General features: G+C 42.5%; 1 protein-coding gene across 1 annotated transcript in view; it reads right to left on the bottom strand.

Annotated features, from left to right (window-relative positions):
• TMEM132C (transmembrane protein 132C) overlaps window positions 1-17,282 on the bottom strand; it is a 444,928-nt gene that overhangs the window by 301,227 nt on the left and 126,419 nt on the right. The window contains exon 2 of the mRNA XM_075274803.1: window positions 16,322-17,207. Within this exon, the coding sequence (XP_075130904.1) occupies window positions 16,322-17,207 (886 nt within the window). The remainder of the gene's footprint in view (window positions 1-16,321; window positions 17,208-17,282) is intronic.

Here is a 17,282-nt window from a genome sequence, read left to right as displayed (position 1 = left end):
CCAATATATTCTTTGAATTCCCAGTCAGACAATGGCACTATATAGCAGTAGCAAAAATTGTGGGTGCACGTAACCCCAATATATTCTTTGAATTCCCAGTCAGACAATGGCACTATATAGCAGTAGCAAAAATTGTGGGTGCACGTAACCCCAATATATTCTTTGAATTCCCAGTCAGAAACTGGCACTATATGGCAGTAGCAAGAAATGAGGGTATTTGTAACCCCAATATATTCTTTGAATTCCCAGTCAGACAATGGCACTATATGGCAGTAGCAAGAAATGAGGGTATTTGTAACCCCAATATATTCTTTGAATTCCCAGTCAGAAACTGGCACTATATGGCAGTAGCAAGAAATGAGGGTATTTGTAAACCCAATATATTCTTTGAATTCCCAGTCAGAAATGGCACTATATAGCAGTAGCAAAAATTGTGGGTGCACGTAACCCCTATATATTCTTTGAATTCCCAGTCAGACAATGGCACTATATAGCAGTAGCAAAAATTGTGGGTGCACGTAACCCCAATATATTCTTTGAATTCCCAGTCAGAAACTGGCACTATATGGCAGTAGCAAGAAATGAGGGTATTTGTAACCCCAATATATTCTTTGAATTCCCAGTCAGACAATGGCACTATATGGCAGTAGCAAGAAATGAGGGTATTTGTAAACCCAATATATTCTTTGAATTCCCAGTCAGAAACTGGCACTATATGGCAGTAGCAAGAAATGAGGGTATTTGTAAACCCAATATATTCTTTGAATTCCCAGTCAGACAATGGCACTATATAGCAGTAGCAAAAATTGTGGGTGCACGTAACCCCAATATATTCTTTGAATTCCCAGTCAGACAATGGCACTATATAGCAGTAGCAAAAATTGTGGTTGCACGTAACCCCAATATATTCTTTGAATTCCCAGTCAGACAATGGCACTATATAGCAGTAGCAAAAATTGTGGGTGCACGTAACCCCAATATATTCTTTGAATTCCCAGTCAGACAATGGCACTATATACCAGTAGCAAAAATTGTGGGTGCACGTAACCCCAATATATTCTTTGAATTCCCAGTCAGACAATGGCACTATATAGCAGTAGCAAAAATTGTGGGTGCACGTAACCCCAATATATTCTTTGAATAACCAGTCAGACAATGGCACTATATGGCAGTAGCAAAAATTGTGGGTGCACGTAACCCCAATATATTCTTTGAATTCCTAGTCAGAAACTGGCACTATATGGCAGTAGCAAGAAATGAGGGTATTTGTAAACCCAATATATTCTTTGAATTCCCAGTCAGACAATGGCACTATATAGCAGTAGCAAAAATTGTGGGAGCACATAACCCCAATATTCTTTGAATTCCCAGTCAGACAATGGCACTATATAGCAGTAGCAAAAATTGTGGGTGCACGTAACCCCAATATATTCTTTGAATTTCCAGTCAGACAATGGCACTATATACCAGTAGCAAGAAATGAGGGTATTTGTAACCCCAATATATTCTTTGAATTCCCAGTCAGAAACTGGCACTATATGGCAGTAGCAAGAAATTAGGATATTTGTAACCCCAATATATTCTTTGAATTCCCAGTCAGACAATGGCACTATATGGCAGTAGCAAGAAATGAGGGTATTTGTAACCCCAATATATTCTTTGAATTCCCAGTCAGAAACTGGCACTATATGGCAGTAGCAAGAAATGAGGGTATTTGTAACCCCAATATATTCTTTGAATTCCCAGTCAGACAATGGCACTATATGGCAGTAGCAAAAATAGTGGGTGTATATAGCCTCAATCCTATTGCTAGGGGACTTGCAGGGTATTTCTGAGGTGAAGGTGGGGGGGCACACCGTTGGAACGGGGATTTGGGGTGTATATATGGGGTATACGGGAATACACTGTCAGTGTATTCCATTCAGGATCCTGGGAAAGCTGGGTTGCGGCGATTGAGCCCGTCAGTGCCACGTTACACTGACAAGCTTCTCCCTGGAATTTAGCTCTTATAAGAGCTGTTGGTTGTCTTCGCCTTCCTATCCTAGCCTGTCCCTGCCTACCCAGAATCTAACCCCTAGCTAACTGGACGGAAACCTCCGTCCCCGGTGAATTGCAAGCTCAGAATGACGCGAACCTGGGCGTCGCTGTTCTTTTAAATTAGAGGTCACATGTTTTCGGCAGCCAATGGGTTTTGCCTACTTTTTTCAACGTCACCGGTGTCGTAGTTCCTGTCCCACCTACCCTGCGCTGTTATTGGAGCAAAAAAGGCGCCAGGGAAGGTGGGAGGGGAATCGAGTAATGGCGCACTTTACCACGCGGTGTTCGATTCGATTCGAACATGCCGAACAGCCTAATATCCGATCGAACATGAGTTCGATAGAACACTGTTCGCTCATCTCTATTCATTATGCTAATTGTCCTCAGAAAGCATAGGGGACATTCCCCCATTGTCATTCATTCCAGTTGTGTCTCTGTCTTCTGCTCCTGATGTATCTCCTCCTCTTTACTCCTCATCTTACATGAGACCACCGCAAAATGGCTGATGGAAAAGATGACTGCGCATGTTCCATTGCCATTTTGTAGTGGTCACATGTAAGAAGAGGAGGAAATGTGTCAGGAGTGGAAGACAGAGGCAGCACTGGAACCTATAACAAGCCTGTACTTTGAGCCCCAGGGGGGAACAGCCCTCTGATTTCTGAGCACAGGGGGAACAGACCCTCTGCTTTCTGAAGAACAATTTACATAACAAAGAAAGAAGAGAAAACTAAAAAACGGTAGAGTGGATCTGAAAAGTAACTTAAAGGCTATTCTGATGTGCTCTTAGTTAAAAAAATCTATTTTTTTAAAGGGATTCTACCACTAAATCGTTTTTATTTTGTGTTAGACGTCGGAATAGCCTTTAAAAAGGCTATTCGTCTCTTACCTTTAGACGTGGTCTCTGCGACACCATTCCTTAGAAATACTGGTTTCAACCAGTATGCAAATGAGTTCTCTCGCAGCAATGGGGGCGGGTCCCAGCGCTCAAACGGTGATGGGGGTATCCCCAATGCTGCCAGAGACCTCTCTCCAGCGATGCCTCCATCTTCAATAGCAACCGCGTTTTCTTCCGGCTGGGGTCACACTCCACTCAGTACACTCCTGTAGTTCCTGTTGTTCTACGGAGAACTACAGTAGCGTACTGCGCATGCATGCAAGAGCGGAGTGTGACCCCAGCCAGAAGAAGACGTGATTGCTGTTGAAGATGGAGGCGTTGCTGGAGAGAGACGAATAGCCTTTCTTAAGGCTATTCCGACGTGGTAATTAGAAAAATGTTGGTTTAGTGGTAGAATCCCTTTAAGTAAATAGAAGCTGAGCTGCACTAGCATTGTCTTGCCACTGTATGGCTCCGTACACTGTATATAAGCAATGACAGTGGATTTTTGCCATTTTGAGAGGCTGTATTTGCAAAAATATGAATATGACATATCCTTTACATGCTTAGCATAGAAAAAAATATTTTCATACAATTGACTCTGTAAAACAAAGGAAATCTTTCATGCCAGCTATTTTAATAATTGTGCAATACAGCTAGTTACTGTTATATAGAAGTGCTTGTGTCACAACACTCTATATTGTTATACTGTATATGCTATCTAACTCAGTAGGAACAGTTGGTTAAACTATATTAGGATATGATTGCTTAACATTCATTGCTCAGTATAACAATTTTGTTCTTTGCATCGAGGGAAGAAAATACTCCAAATCTGGTAAATATAATTTATTTTAGTTTTCATTCAGTTACTACTGGAAAAAAGGCCATACGGAAAATTCATTCCTTTAGAATTTTTGCATTAAATATAAAGTACCGCATTTATATGCATAATTTAGATAGCACAGTTGGCTTTTTTTTGCAAACACTTTTCAAATATTCCTTTCTTGAAATTATAAAGCTCAAAACAAACAAATGGCGCCTTGAAAAGCTAATTTGGATGTGGCTTTCTCTGCACATTGAATGTACTGGGAACTCACAGGTTGCTAGGTTGCAAAATTTCAATATAATGATAAATATATACTGTAATTTACATATTAAAAAGCAAACCATCAAGCACAAGGTGTGAGGTGAAAATTACCATATAAATATGTAAGGAAAAAAGGTTTATTAAATAAAATAAAATAATCTATGCTTTTTTCTGAGATATAATAAGCCTCTACATACGTTTCACTCTGGAATTGTGCCTACAATTTTCCCCTGCCCATTTTAGCTATGAACAGTGTGTGCTGCAAAGTGCCATGTTGTGAACAAGTCGGATGGATGGTGGGGTAATGATATGTAATAAAGAAACTTAGTTAAATAAGTAGAAATACATGCCAGCATTAAGTACAGTATGCAAGCGTTGGGGATGAATTTTCCGGAGGTATACTTAGAAATATAAAAAAAAAAAATCACCTTTTTCTACAATTTGTTGAGAGGCAAAGTCACTGGAGCTGCAACGCTATAATCCTGATTTGTATTCTAATTATATAATCTCTCACTCTCTCAATCTACTTTTACGTTCCCACACTCCAAGAGCATACTGATAGGTTAATTGGCCATAATGTGCGTGTGCTTAAGAGTTAAATTGCAATGGTGTGAATGACAATCGCTCTATAGTGCTATAAAGTATTTTGGTGCTAGTGTAACGAAGGAACAGAAAATAATTAAAGCGGTTTTCAGGGATTTATTTATAGATGACCTATTCTTAGGATCAACACCTGGGACCCCCACAGATCAGCTAATTGAAGCTTCAGTGGTGCTACCGTGAGTACCGCTTACGCTTCACAGGATAGTGATGTCACATTCATTCATCATGTGGTCAGTACCTTAGTCCAGTTCAAGGGAATGAAAAATTCATTTGTGCGGATTGTTGATACAGTATATTTGTATCAGAAAGAACCTCCCAACAGAGTTCAGCACAGTAAGGACAAAGTTGAACATACAAAAAGTTACAGCACTCCTGTTCTCATAGATGACATTCCCATCTACACTACAATGTAAGCTATCCAGTGTTAAGTGATGTTGCAGTCTGCTTCCATGCAGTGGCGTAACTACAGGGTGTAGCAGCGGTAGCAGCTGCCACAGGGCCCGGGACATTGCCACCACTGCGTTTTTTTTCTTTTCTTAATAGGCCGTAATGGGCCCTATTTACTTACCTGGCAGGTGCTGGGATCAGTAAGTAATGCTGCGGACCCCACAAACACTATTATTATACTCGGGTCTTTTCAGACCCCCAAGTATAATGATCAGAGGCCCAAGAGAGGTAAGAGTACATAAAAAACACTGTTACTTACCTCTCCGGGCTCCAGAAAGGCTTCAGGCCTACTTCTGTGACGTCCTTGACGTCACATGACGACAACAACAAAATGATTAACAATCGACATATAATGACATAAATGATTAACAATCGACATATAATTGTTCATGGGTGTCACAGTGAGGCATAATACTGTGTGCAGGGGACACTATGGGGCATAATACCGTGTGTAGGAGTCACTATTGAGCATAATAGAGACCACTGGAATGCAGGGGGGAAGGGGTCTTTGGCGGGTGTCGGTCGGGGAGAAGCCATGTCAAAAGTTCGCCATTCCTATTTATGCCATTTCTTCCTAGGAATATATAGACAAAGATGGGCTAACATAAGATTTGCTTCATGTTTGGATTCGACATCTTGGGTCCCTGATTCATTTCGGCTTGAAAAAGTTCAGTACAAACTTGCCATTATTATACTCTGGGGTCGTGACAGATAATATGTGGAGACCCAGGGGAGGTATAAAAAATATCAAAGATTCAAACTCACCTTCCCTTTCTTCTTTGGGTCTTCTACTGGTGACATCCGGCAGTCTTCTGTGACGTCATCGGCCCAGGAGTCACAGCTGAGGTCTGTGATTGGACAACCAGCGGCCACATGGGCATGTCATATGGCACTCAGCATACCCAGGCAATCGCTGAGGCCCAATTACAGGCCTCAGCACTGAGCCTTGGCTGATGACGTCACATAAGAACTCCGGGTGTCACTTACAGAGGTAAGTATAGGTGAGCCATTTTAGTTCTAGACTAAAACTCTATTTGTTCAGTGACATAAGAACCAAACTATTTGTATATTCAGGTTGAATGCAGCTCGGTATAAACTGATTCGCCCATCTCTAACATCTACCTAACAAGAAAGACATGTGGCCAGACTGATAAACTCATGAAAAGTTGCAAGGACCCACTTATTATAGCAAGTCCTCACCTCAAAGTAACCTAAATGTCACACTGCAGCCAGTATGCGGTTATACCAGGGGACAAGCACCTGTGTTACAACATCTAGGTACCACCACAATTCTACATATCCACTTGTACTTGTGAAGATAGGGCCTTGCAAAAAAGAGTGAAGGCTCTATGGGATTAGCTGGTCTTTTATTTGATGAGGATTTCTAAGAATGGCAATTAAACAAAATGGTACCCATGTAAATAACTGATATATTCCGCCTTATATTCATCCATTAACAACAAAATGATTAACAATCAACATATTATCTCAATAGCTTCATGTATAAAATCAATTTTCATAATACATTCATTGATAAGAAAAATAAAAAATAAACACACCCAAATGTTGGATTGCTGAAAGAATCATCATGATTTATGTCTCAGGTAGATAGGTTAATTATTAGTGTCCATTCACACGGAGCAAAGTGGCGCTTTTTATGGCGCCGAATTCTCCGTGCGTAGAAAAAAAAAGCTAGCGGCACCCATTGAAATCAATGGGAGGCTTTTTTTTCAGCTTGGAGAATTCAGAGCTATAAACAGCGCCACTTTAATCCGTGTGAACGGACCCTAACATGTGTGGTCTAATTAGACTGGTTCTTGCCACTAGAGGGCTTAAAAATACTTCCTGTTCTACCATGTAAAGAGGCTCTCAGACACTGCTTTTGGGTAGTGTACCTCTCGGGGGGAGATTGTCTTTGTTTGCAGCAGTGTCATGAAAGAGAAACCAGAGCTTCTACATACAGGAACAATATCATCTTTAGCAATAAATCCATGGCAGTTGAGTTTGAGTACGGAGGCATGGTTGAGTGCACTTCAATTGTGCCTTTGCTGTAGAGGGACATATTGCCCCAACTGCTTAAGTGATGGGGAGCCATCACATTTGACAGTCTCCTCTAGTAGTGATACAATGGATACTAACAGCTCAGTGATATGTGCAGGACTTGCCATCTGTTTTGCATCTCATGGCAGGGCTCACAACTGGCATTTTTTCAGCAGGATAATGCTTACCCACACAGCAAGGGTTTCCTAGGAATGTCTGCATATTTTTTTTACCAGTTGAGCATCAATGAGACTATCTAGGAGACCATCTTTGGTAACCTAAGAGTGTGCAGTGTCAATAGGCCCACTTTCAACATCTTTGGACAAATCGAGACTAGAAGTGGCCCAACGGGGTCACTGTCCAGGGTCCACCGTACAATCTTTCCCAATAAACGTATCCTTTCACTTTGATATTGTGATCACTAGCATATATCATCTTTACATTCGCACATATAACGTTTCATTTGATTCCAACAACTCCTTCTTGGCGCGTTATATTTTTTTTGTCAATGAGTGTGGTAATAGTTCTAATGTTATAAGTAACTACAAATGAGTCTATTCATTTTATCATTGTAGACTACACGAATAGTAACAGATTTTATCCAGTCATTTTTCATGTTTTCCCTTTTATCCATGACATGCACTCATGCAATGATGTAAATATAATAGATTTTATCATTTGTGAACCATATGAATGTTTTACATCTCTAAGGTCTCATTTGCTCCAAATCATTGCCCATTAGTCGAATTCTCAATGCTCTGAGTTATAAACACTTTAACTGCAGTAATCCTATGGGACACGTTTTGCTTAAAAGAAGGAGAAATCATTTTAACTAATGCAGTTCCCATTAGATTTATACTTTGCAGCAGATACACCCTATTTACATTTCTCAGAACTTACAAGTTATGTAAAGGAATCTCATTAAGACTTTAAGACGTTAACAAGATATTCCTTCACAGCAAAAAGTCAAATTACTACCACCTAATTAAATGGGGTATTTGGCAGGGATCCGAGAGCCAGTATTATAATAAAACTATGTCGTACAATTATGTTTTTTCTATTAATATAATATTTTAAAGGAGAGAATTACCAAATTAATGAACTTCTTTCAGTATCAGACAATGGACAAATAGTTTCCTGTTTTATATATAAATGGGGTCAGGTACAGGTGGACTACAAAACAAACACAGCTTGTCCAAAGTTCTGTACTTGCTATTTAGCTATTTATGAATTAGATAGGAATTATCCTCTTGAGTGATGTTCTGGAAAGTTCGATTAAGTGATTTCTCATCAAAGACAGGCCCTTTAAGTCATTCTGGTCATCCTACATAGACAACAGATACCGGGTTAAACTTTATAAGCAATTACACCACCGAGATTGTTGCCCAGTTTTTTATACCTATACATTTGTATTGTTATCCAGAGTTACATCTATCACATGCAGTGTCTTCCGATAATCTGTGTCAATATGCACTGCAGTTCTGGATTCTTTGACAAAAGGTCAATCTGAACAATGTCAGTTGCCTTGTCTAAATACAGGACTAATGCAATTCATGTAATTGGGGGAGAACAGATAAAAAAAAATATGACTCATATTAAATAAATAAACTGATCTGGATGAGTTTACACATGACAAAAGCTAAGATCTCCAATATCTGAGTTGACATTTCTGGTATGGGTGGGAGAAAAAAATGTCAGGTAATTTACATACCAAGGGTTAAACAAAGTGTGGGATCTGATCAGACTGAAATACTGAATGAAGGTCTTCAGTATTTCAGATCTCAGTGACTTTAAATGCAAAATTGTGATCGCTAAACAACTAGGTCAGGGCATCTCCATAATAGCAGGTTTTGTAGAATTGTGCACATACCATGGGTACAACAGGGAATTGGGTACCAAGCTATAGGTTTAGACTCAAGATTCAGAGGATATGAGTATACAAAATGACGTTTTCTTGTACTCAGGATACAGACAGTGTCAGAAGAACGAGAACACGGTGGCAAGGGGCAGTTTCCACGAGAAGACAAGACTAAACAGATCCAGAAATGGTGTAAATATGACAGATCAGAATGTATAATAACATAGGCTGATGGCATAGGCAGGATGAAATAGTAGAGTCAATAATCAACAGCCAATTGGAAAGCAGAAGCTGCAAAACCCAATAGTCTAGAACAGTTCTTGGTTAATGATTTATGACTGATGCAGGGTGTGGTTGAGAAAACCACCAGACTATAGTAGAGGAACAACTGAAGTAAAAGAGTTGCAAGTGTTTAGGAATGGTGTTAAAGAGGACCTTTCATCATATCCGGGCACAGGCAGTGTTATATACTGCCAGAAAGCTGACAGTGCGCTGAATTCAGCGCACTGTCGGCTTTCCCGATCCGTGCCCGGTGTAAAGCGCTATCGGTCCCGGTACCGTAGCGCTTTACAGTCAGAAGGGCGTTTCTGACCATTAGCCAGAGACGTCCTTCTGCCTCGCGGCGCCAATCGCGCTGTGCTGTGGAGCCGGGAGGAACGCCCCCTCCCTCTCCTGATAATGCTAGTCTACGGACAAGCTGTGTGAGCAGAGGGAGGGGGCGTTCCTCCCCGCTCCACAGCACAGCGCGATTGGCGCCGCGAGGCAGAAGGACGTCTCTGGCTAATGGTCAGAAACGCCCTTCTGACCATAGAAGAGCTACGGTACCGGGCCGTAAGCTCTTCACACCGGGCACAGATCGGGAAAGCCGACAGTGCGCTGAATTCAGCGCACTGTCAGCTTTCTGGCAGTATATAGAACTGCCTGTGCCCAGATATGGTGAAAGGTCCTCTTTAAGAAACATGGCAAAGAATTGACTTGTCCTCCAGATTCTCCAGATGTCAATGCTATCAATCATCTGTGGTATGTAGTAGAAAAGCATCTCTGATCCCTGAAGCCCCAAACTCACAATACACAGGGCTTAATGGAATTCTACCACTAAACCAACATTTTTTCTAATTACCACGTCGGAATAGCCTTAAGAAAGGCTATTTGTCTCTTAACTCACTGGAAAGAGCTCTCGGGCAGCAGTGGGGACGCCCCCATCTCCGTTTGAGCGCTGGGGTCGCTCTCATTGCTGCGGAGAACTCATTTGCATAACCGGTATTTCTAAGGAACGGCGCTGCGGAGACCACATCTAAAGGTAAGAGACAAATAGCCTTTCTTAAGGGTGTTCCGACGTGGTAATTAGAAAAATGTTGGTTTAGTGATAGAATCCCTTTAAGGAGTTGCTGCTAACGTCTTGGCACTAGATTTAATATGACACCATCAGAGGTCTTGTAGAGTGCCTCAATAGGTCAGAGGTGTTTTGGTGAGCCAAGGGTTACCTACTCAATATTAGGCAAATGGTTTTAAGTTTATGGCAGATCAGTAGCTATCTCAATATTCTCTCTGTGAGTGCAGAAACTTTTCCTATAAAGCTTATTATAAAATATGATAATTAGAGATGAGCGAACAGTGTTCTATCGAACACATGTTCGATCGGATATCAGGGTGTTCGCCATGTTCGAATCGAATCGAACACCACGTGGTAAAGTGCGCCAAAATTCGATTCCCCTCCCACCTTCCCTGGCGCCTTTTTTGCACCAATAACAGCGCAGGGGAGGTGGGACAGGAACTACGACACTGGGGGCATTGAAAAAAATTGGAAAAAGTCATTGGCTGCCGAAATCAGGTGACCTCCATTTTAGACGAATAGTGGATTTCAAATCCGGGTCATATGAGAATGTGAACTTTGTGACTATGAGACAGGGATAGCTGTACAGGCAGGGATAGCTAGGGATAACCTTTATTTAGGGGGGAATGTTATTAAAAATAACTTTTTGGGGCTCTATCGGGTGTGTAATTGTGATTTTTGTGAGATAAACTTTTTCCCATAGGGATGCATTGGCCAGCGCTGATTGGCCGAATTCCGTACTCTGGCCAATCAGTGCTGGCCAATGCATTCTATTAGCTTGATGAAGCAGAGTGTGCACAAGGGTTCAAGCGCACCCTCGGCTCTGATGTAGCAGAGCCGAGGCTGCACAAGGGTTCAAGCGCACCCTCGGCTCTGATGTAGGAGAGCCGAGGGTGCACTTGAACCCTTGTGCACCCTCAGCTCTGCTACATCAGAGCCGAGGGTGCGCTTGAACCCTTGTGCACACTCTGCTTCATCAAGCTAATAGAATGCATTGGCCAGCGCTGATTGGCCAATGTATTCTATTAGCCTGATGAAGTAGAGCTGAATGTGTGTGCTAAGCACACACATTCAGCTCTACTTCATCGGGCTAATAGAATGCATTGGCCAGCGCTGATTGGCCAGAGTACGGAACTCGACCAATCAGCGCTGGCTCTGCTGGAGGAGGCGGAGTCTAAGATCGCTCCACACCAGTCTCCATTCAGGTCCGACCTTAGACTCCGCCTCCTCCGGCAGAGCCAGCGCTGATTGGCCGAATTCCGTACTCTGGCCAATCAGCACTGGCTAATGCATTGTATTGGCTTGATGAAGCAGTGCTGAATGTGTGTGCTTAGCACACACATTCAGCTCTACTTCATCGGGCTAATAGAATGCATTGGCCAGCGCTGATTGGCCGAATTCCGTACTCTGGCCAATCAGCACTGGCTAATGCATTGTATTGGCTTGATGAAGCAGTGCTGAATGTGTGTGCTTAGCACACACATTCAGCTCTACTTCATCGGGCTAATAGAATGCATTGGCCAATCAGCGCTGGCCAATGCATTCTATTAGCGTGAACTGAGTTTGCACAGGGGTTCTAGTGCACCCTCGGCTCTGCTACATCAGATTGCTACATCTGATGTAGCAGTGCCGAGTGTGCATCAGATGTGTAGTTGAGCAAAACTGACTCAGCACTGCTAAGTCTGCATTCGCATAGGAATGCATTGGCCAGCCTTCGGCCAATCAGCGCTGGCTCTGCCGGAGGAGGCGGAGTCTAAGGTCGGACCTGAATGGAGACTGGTGTGGAGCTATCTTAGACTCCGCCTCCTCCAGCAGAGCCAGCGCTGATTGGTCGAGTTCCGTACTCTGGCCAATCAGCACTGGCTAATGCATTGTATTGGCTTGATGAAGCAGTGCTGAATGTGTGTGCTTAGCACACACATTCAGCTCTACTTCATCGGGCTAATAGAATGCATTGGCCAATCAGCGCTGGCCAATGCATTCTATTAGCGTGAACTGAGTTTGCACAGGGGTTCTAGTGCACCCTCGGCTCTGCTACATCAGATTGCTACATCTGATGTAGCAGTGCCGAGTGTGCATCAGATGTGTAGTTGAGCAAAACTGACTCAGCACTGCTAAGTCTGCATTCGCATAGGAATGCATTGGCCAGCCTTCGGCCAATCAGCGCTGGCTCTGCCGGAGGAGGCGGAGTCTAAGGTCGGACCTGAATGGAGACTGGTGTGGAGCGATCTTAGACTCCGCCTCCTCCAGCAGAGCCAGCGCTGATTGGCCGAATTCCGTACTCTGGCCAATCAGCACTGGCTAATGCATTGTATTGGCTTGATGAAGCAGTGCTGAATGTGTGTGCTTAGCACACACATTCAGCTCTACTTCATCGGGCTAATAGAATGCATTGGCCAGCGCTGATTGGCCGAATTCCGTACTCTGGCCAATCAGCACTGGCTAATGCATTGTATTGGCTTGATGAAGCAGTGCTGAATGTGTGTGCTTAGCACACACATTCAGCTCTACTTCATCGGGCTAATAGAATGCATTGGCCAATCAGCGCTGGCCAATGCATTCTATTAGCGTGAACTGAGTTTGCACAGGGGTTCTAGTGCACCCTCGGCTCTGCTACATCAGATTGCTACATCTGATGTAGCAGTGCCGAGTGTGCATCAGATGTGTAGTTGAGCAAAACTGACTCAGCACTGCTAAGTCTGCATTCGCATAGGAATGCATTGGCCAGCCTTCGGCCAATCAGCGCTGGCTCTGCCGGAGGAGGCGGAGTCTAAGGTCGGACCTGAATGGAGACTGGTGTGGAGCGATCTTAGACTCCGCCTCCTCCAGCAGAGCCAGCGCTGATTGGCCGAATTCCGTACTCTGGCCAATCAGCACTGGCTAATGCATTGTATTGGCTTGATGAAGCAGTGCTGAATGTGTGTGCTTAGCACACACATTCAGCTCTACTTCATCGGGCTAATAGAATGCATTGGCCAGCGCTGATTGGCCGAATTCCGTACTCTGGCCAATCAGCACTGGCTAATGCATTGTATTGGCTTGATGAAGCAGTGCTGAATGTGTGTGCTTAGCACACACATTCAGCTCTACTTCATCGGGCTAATAGAATGCATTGGCCAATCAGCGCTGGCCAATGCATTCTATTAGCGTGAACTGAGTTTGCACAGGGGTTCTAGTGCACCCTCGGCTCTGCTACATCAGATTGCTACATCTGATGTAGCAGTGCCGAGTGTGCATCAGATGTGTAGTTGAGCAAAACTGACTCAGCACTGCTAAGTCTGCATTCGCATAGGAATGCATTGGCCAGCCTTCGGCCAATCAGCGCTGGCTCTGCCGGAGGAGGCGGAGTCTAAGGTCGGACCTGAATGGAGACTGGTGTGGAGCGATCTTAGACTCCGCCTCCTCCAGCAGAGCCAGCGCTGATTGGTCGAGTTCCGTACTCTGGCCAATCAGCACTGGCCAATGCATTTCTATGGGGAAAAGTTAGCTTGCGAAAATCGCAAACTGACAGGGATTTCCATGAAATAAAGTGACTTTTATGCCCCCAGACATGCTTCCCCTGCTGTCCCAGTGTCATTCCAGGGTGTTGGTATCATTTCCTGGGGTGTCATAGTGGACTTGGTGACCCTCCAGACACGAATTTGGGTTTCCCCCTTAACGAGTTTATGTTCCCCATAGACTATAATGGGGTTCGAAACCCATTCGAACACTCGAACAGTGAGCGGCTGTTCGAATCGAATTTCGAACCTCGAACATTTTAGTGTTCGCTCATCTCTAATGATAATATATTAATCACAAGCTTTTGTTTGTATAATCTGTACATGAATCAATATGCATAGCTAAAAGGATATACACAATAGTTATCACTCTTATTATTTAATAATGGATAGTTTTATATTTTCATGCATTTTATATGAGAATGGAAGGCTTTGGCTATCATTCTTCCTCTGTCTCATCAAAACTTCTCTTATAATGAAAAAAGGAATAAAACATTAAAAAGTGCTCTGTAATATTAACACTTTGGAATAACATGGAATTGTAGTCTATGGAACCTCATTCGTATACCAGTTTAGCTCATGTTAGAATATAACAATATATTATTAGTAGAGATGAGCGAGTAGTGAAATATTCGAGATTCGAGATTCGTTTCGAGTAGACCCTCAATATTCGACTACTCGATCAAATATCGAATCCTATTATAGTCTATGGGAATAAATGCTCATTTCAGGTGAAACCACAATTTGACAATTCGACAAATGGGAGTCACCAAGTCCACGAGTAGCAGGAGGAGAGTGTTGAGGAGGAGTGAAGGAGAGTGCAGTACTTGGGAAGTCAGCACCGGGAACTATCTAGGGCCATATGCGGTTTCTGTATATTACCAGGAGAGCACAGAAGACGCGCAATTATCGACTGTCAAAACTAGACTATTACCCGAGCACTGGATGAGTAAAAGCAAAGCGGAAGGAGTCCAGGCCCACATACAGAGAAAAAACCGAGCAGGACACGGTGCAAGGAGAATAATAGGATAATATTTTACCTTTGAATAGCAATCCCCAGCATCCCTCCTGCAGAACCAGTGTTGATTGGCTGAATGCTACACAGTGTATAGCATTCGGCCAATCAATGCTGGTTCTGCAGGAGGCTCATCTTTAACGAGGCCACAATGAAGACTGCATATTTAACATTAGAGCAGTCTTCATTGTGGTCTGATCTTAAACTCCACCTCGTCAAAGACGACCCTCCTGCAGAACCAGCGTTGATTGGCCGAATGCTATACACTGTATAGCATTCAGCCAATCAACGCTGGTTCTGCAGGAGGGATGCTGGGGATTGCTACTCAAAGGTAAAATACTATCCTGAGGGTCTATCATTCTCCCCACACCGTGTCCTGCTCTTTACGGTTCTTTCTCTGTATGTGGGCCCGGACTCCTTCCACTTTGCTTTTACTCGTCCTGCAGAACCAGCGTTGATTGGCCAAATGCTATACAATCTATAGCATTCGTCCGATCAATGCTGGTTCTGAATTGAATTTTTACTGCGAAAAGCGAGTGGTATTTGATTGAGTACGAGTATTTCAAATACCGTATTATTCAGTCAATACCTACTCGATCGAATACTACTCGCTCATTTCTAATTATTAGCCATTAAATGGGTTGTACAAGAACACTTTTATTTTCCCCGAGAAACAGTGCCTTTCTTGTTCATAAGCCATGGCTGGTATCTTATTCCTATATATTCGAATGAGTATGAGCTTCAATAAAATACATAAATACATACAAGCCTAGATCTCATGCATGCTATATAATAGTTATTCAATTATGTTTTGCACTGTTATGCATGCTTTTTGAGATATATATATATATAAAACACAAAAAGCATGAAAAACAGTGCAAAACATAATTGAATGAATATATATATATATATATATATATATATATATATATATATATATATATAAATTTGTAGTTATTCCATTCCTTTTGGGAGAGCCATGCTAAAGCCCAACCTACAGTTGGCTGGGGAGACTTTAGTCACATCATGGCATACCATTCTAGCCAGTAGAGAGAGTGGACACTTGTGGAGATCCCTGCTAGTGAGTGCCATTGAATACAGCCTACAGAGAGGGAACTGAGAGGAGCACCAGAGAGAGGAGAAGTTAAGGTTCCCTGGAGTCTCGCAGATTGGACCCTAAATTTCCACAGGCAGACAGGGTACCTTTGTGACTTACCCATTCAGTCCCCATATAGTGAAAAAGGATAGATGAAAGTTATACAGATGTTGACGATATCAGGAACTAGACTGATAACCGTTTATATTGGAACTCCCATTGCACTACTTACTTTTCTGAAAGCTAAACCTGTTGCTACTTCAGTAAAGTTTTATCCATTGTTCAACTACAACAGTTGTCTCATGACTAATTCCTACAATTACTATCAAGGTCTCTTTTGACCACCATCACCTGGCCCAGTTTCCTCCAGCAGATTACTCCAGTTAACTTTTATACACCGTATATAAAAATGTAATAAAAATACTGTACTGTACCTCAATGTGAATTGATCCAGAGTTGAATTATTCGCCACTGTGACATACACATGTAAAACTTCTCCTTGCCTGACAGGCTTTGATGGCAACCAAAGAGCAACATTACTGTCCAACCTGAGTTCAGTAAGTTGGGAATTTTCTGGATTACGATATAAAGTTACAGTTGCAATTCTCTGCAATTGAGAAACTGAGTCTTCTCCTTGGTCTTTGCCAGGACGGATTGCATTTCCTTTTCTCGCTTCCTCTGCTGTACACTCACTTTTCTCCTCCTCAGAATGGATGCTGTAGTAAAGTTCCACTGGAATACCCTCAGACTGCTCTTGATTTCTTTTGCGACCTGATACTACAGGAGGTGAAGTGAACCAAGTGGGTTGAAATTCTAGTTCTGCCACACATAGACCTAGTATCCCTTGTAATCGGCAACTTCCTTTTGCTTCTCTGGTTTCCCGAAAGGCAAACAACCTTAGGCAAGGAAGTCTTTCTGTGGCACTGTAGTCATCCCAATCTCTACCTGTAATATAGAACAAAACTTGCACTTTGGGTTTGTTGGGATATACCTTTTCATTGATAACATATGTTTTGAGTTTCCAGTTAAAAGTAAACTTATTGGATGCAAGGAGACGTGATGACAACAGAAGATCTTCTGGTATTTCTCTTTCTGCTGAGAAAGGTCCATAACTAGCATTCATGACAGGAGTTCTACGAGATTTGTGAACAAAGAAGGATTCAACCCGTGATTGTAAGCTAGAGTTTCTCATAAAATCTTGGTTATTCTCCTTCAATAAGAAGGCAGTTTCTGCAGCGAAAATTCGATAATTTACAGGTAGATATGTTGATGGTGCTGAAAACCTTTGGAAGTTTTCTTGAGCCCCTCTAGAATGTGCCACTGCCGAAAAAATAAAAACAGAAAAATATGAACACAATATCAAAACAACTGAGAATATAACACAATAAAAATAAT

Source organism: Leptodactylus fuscus, chromosome 1, assembly GCF_031893055.1.
Source record: "Leptodactylus fuscus isolate aLepFus1 chromosome 1, aLepFus1.hap2, whole genome shotgun sequence".
Taxonomy (NCBI): domain Eukaryota; kingdom Metazoa; phylum Chordata; class Amphibia; order Anura; family Leptodactylidae; genus Leptodactylus; species Leptodactylus fuscus.
The sequence above is the reverse complement of the archived record's forward strand: the minus strand, read 5'-3'. Positions and strand labels throughout refer to the sequence as shown.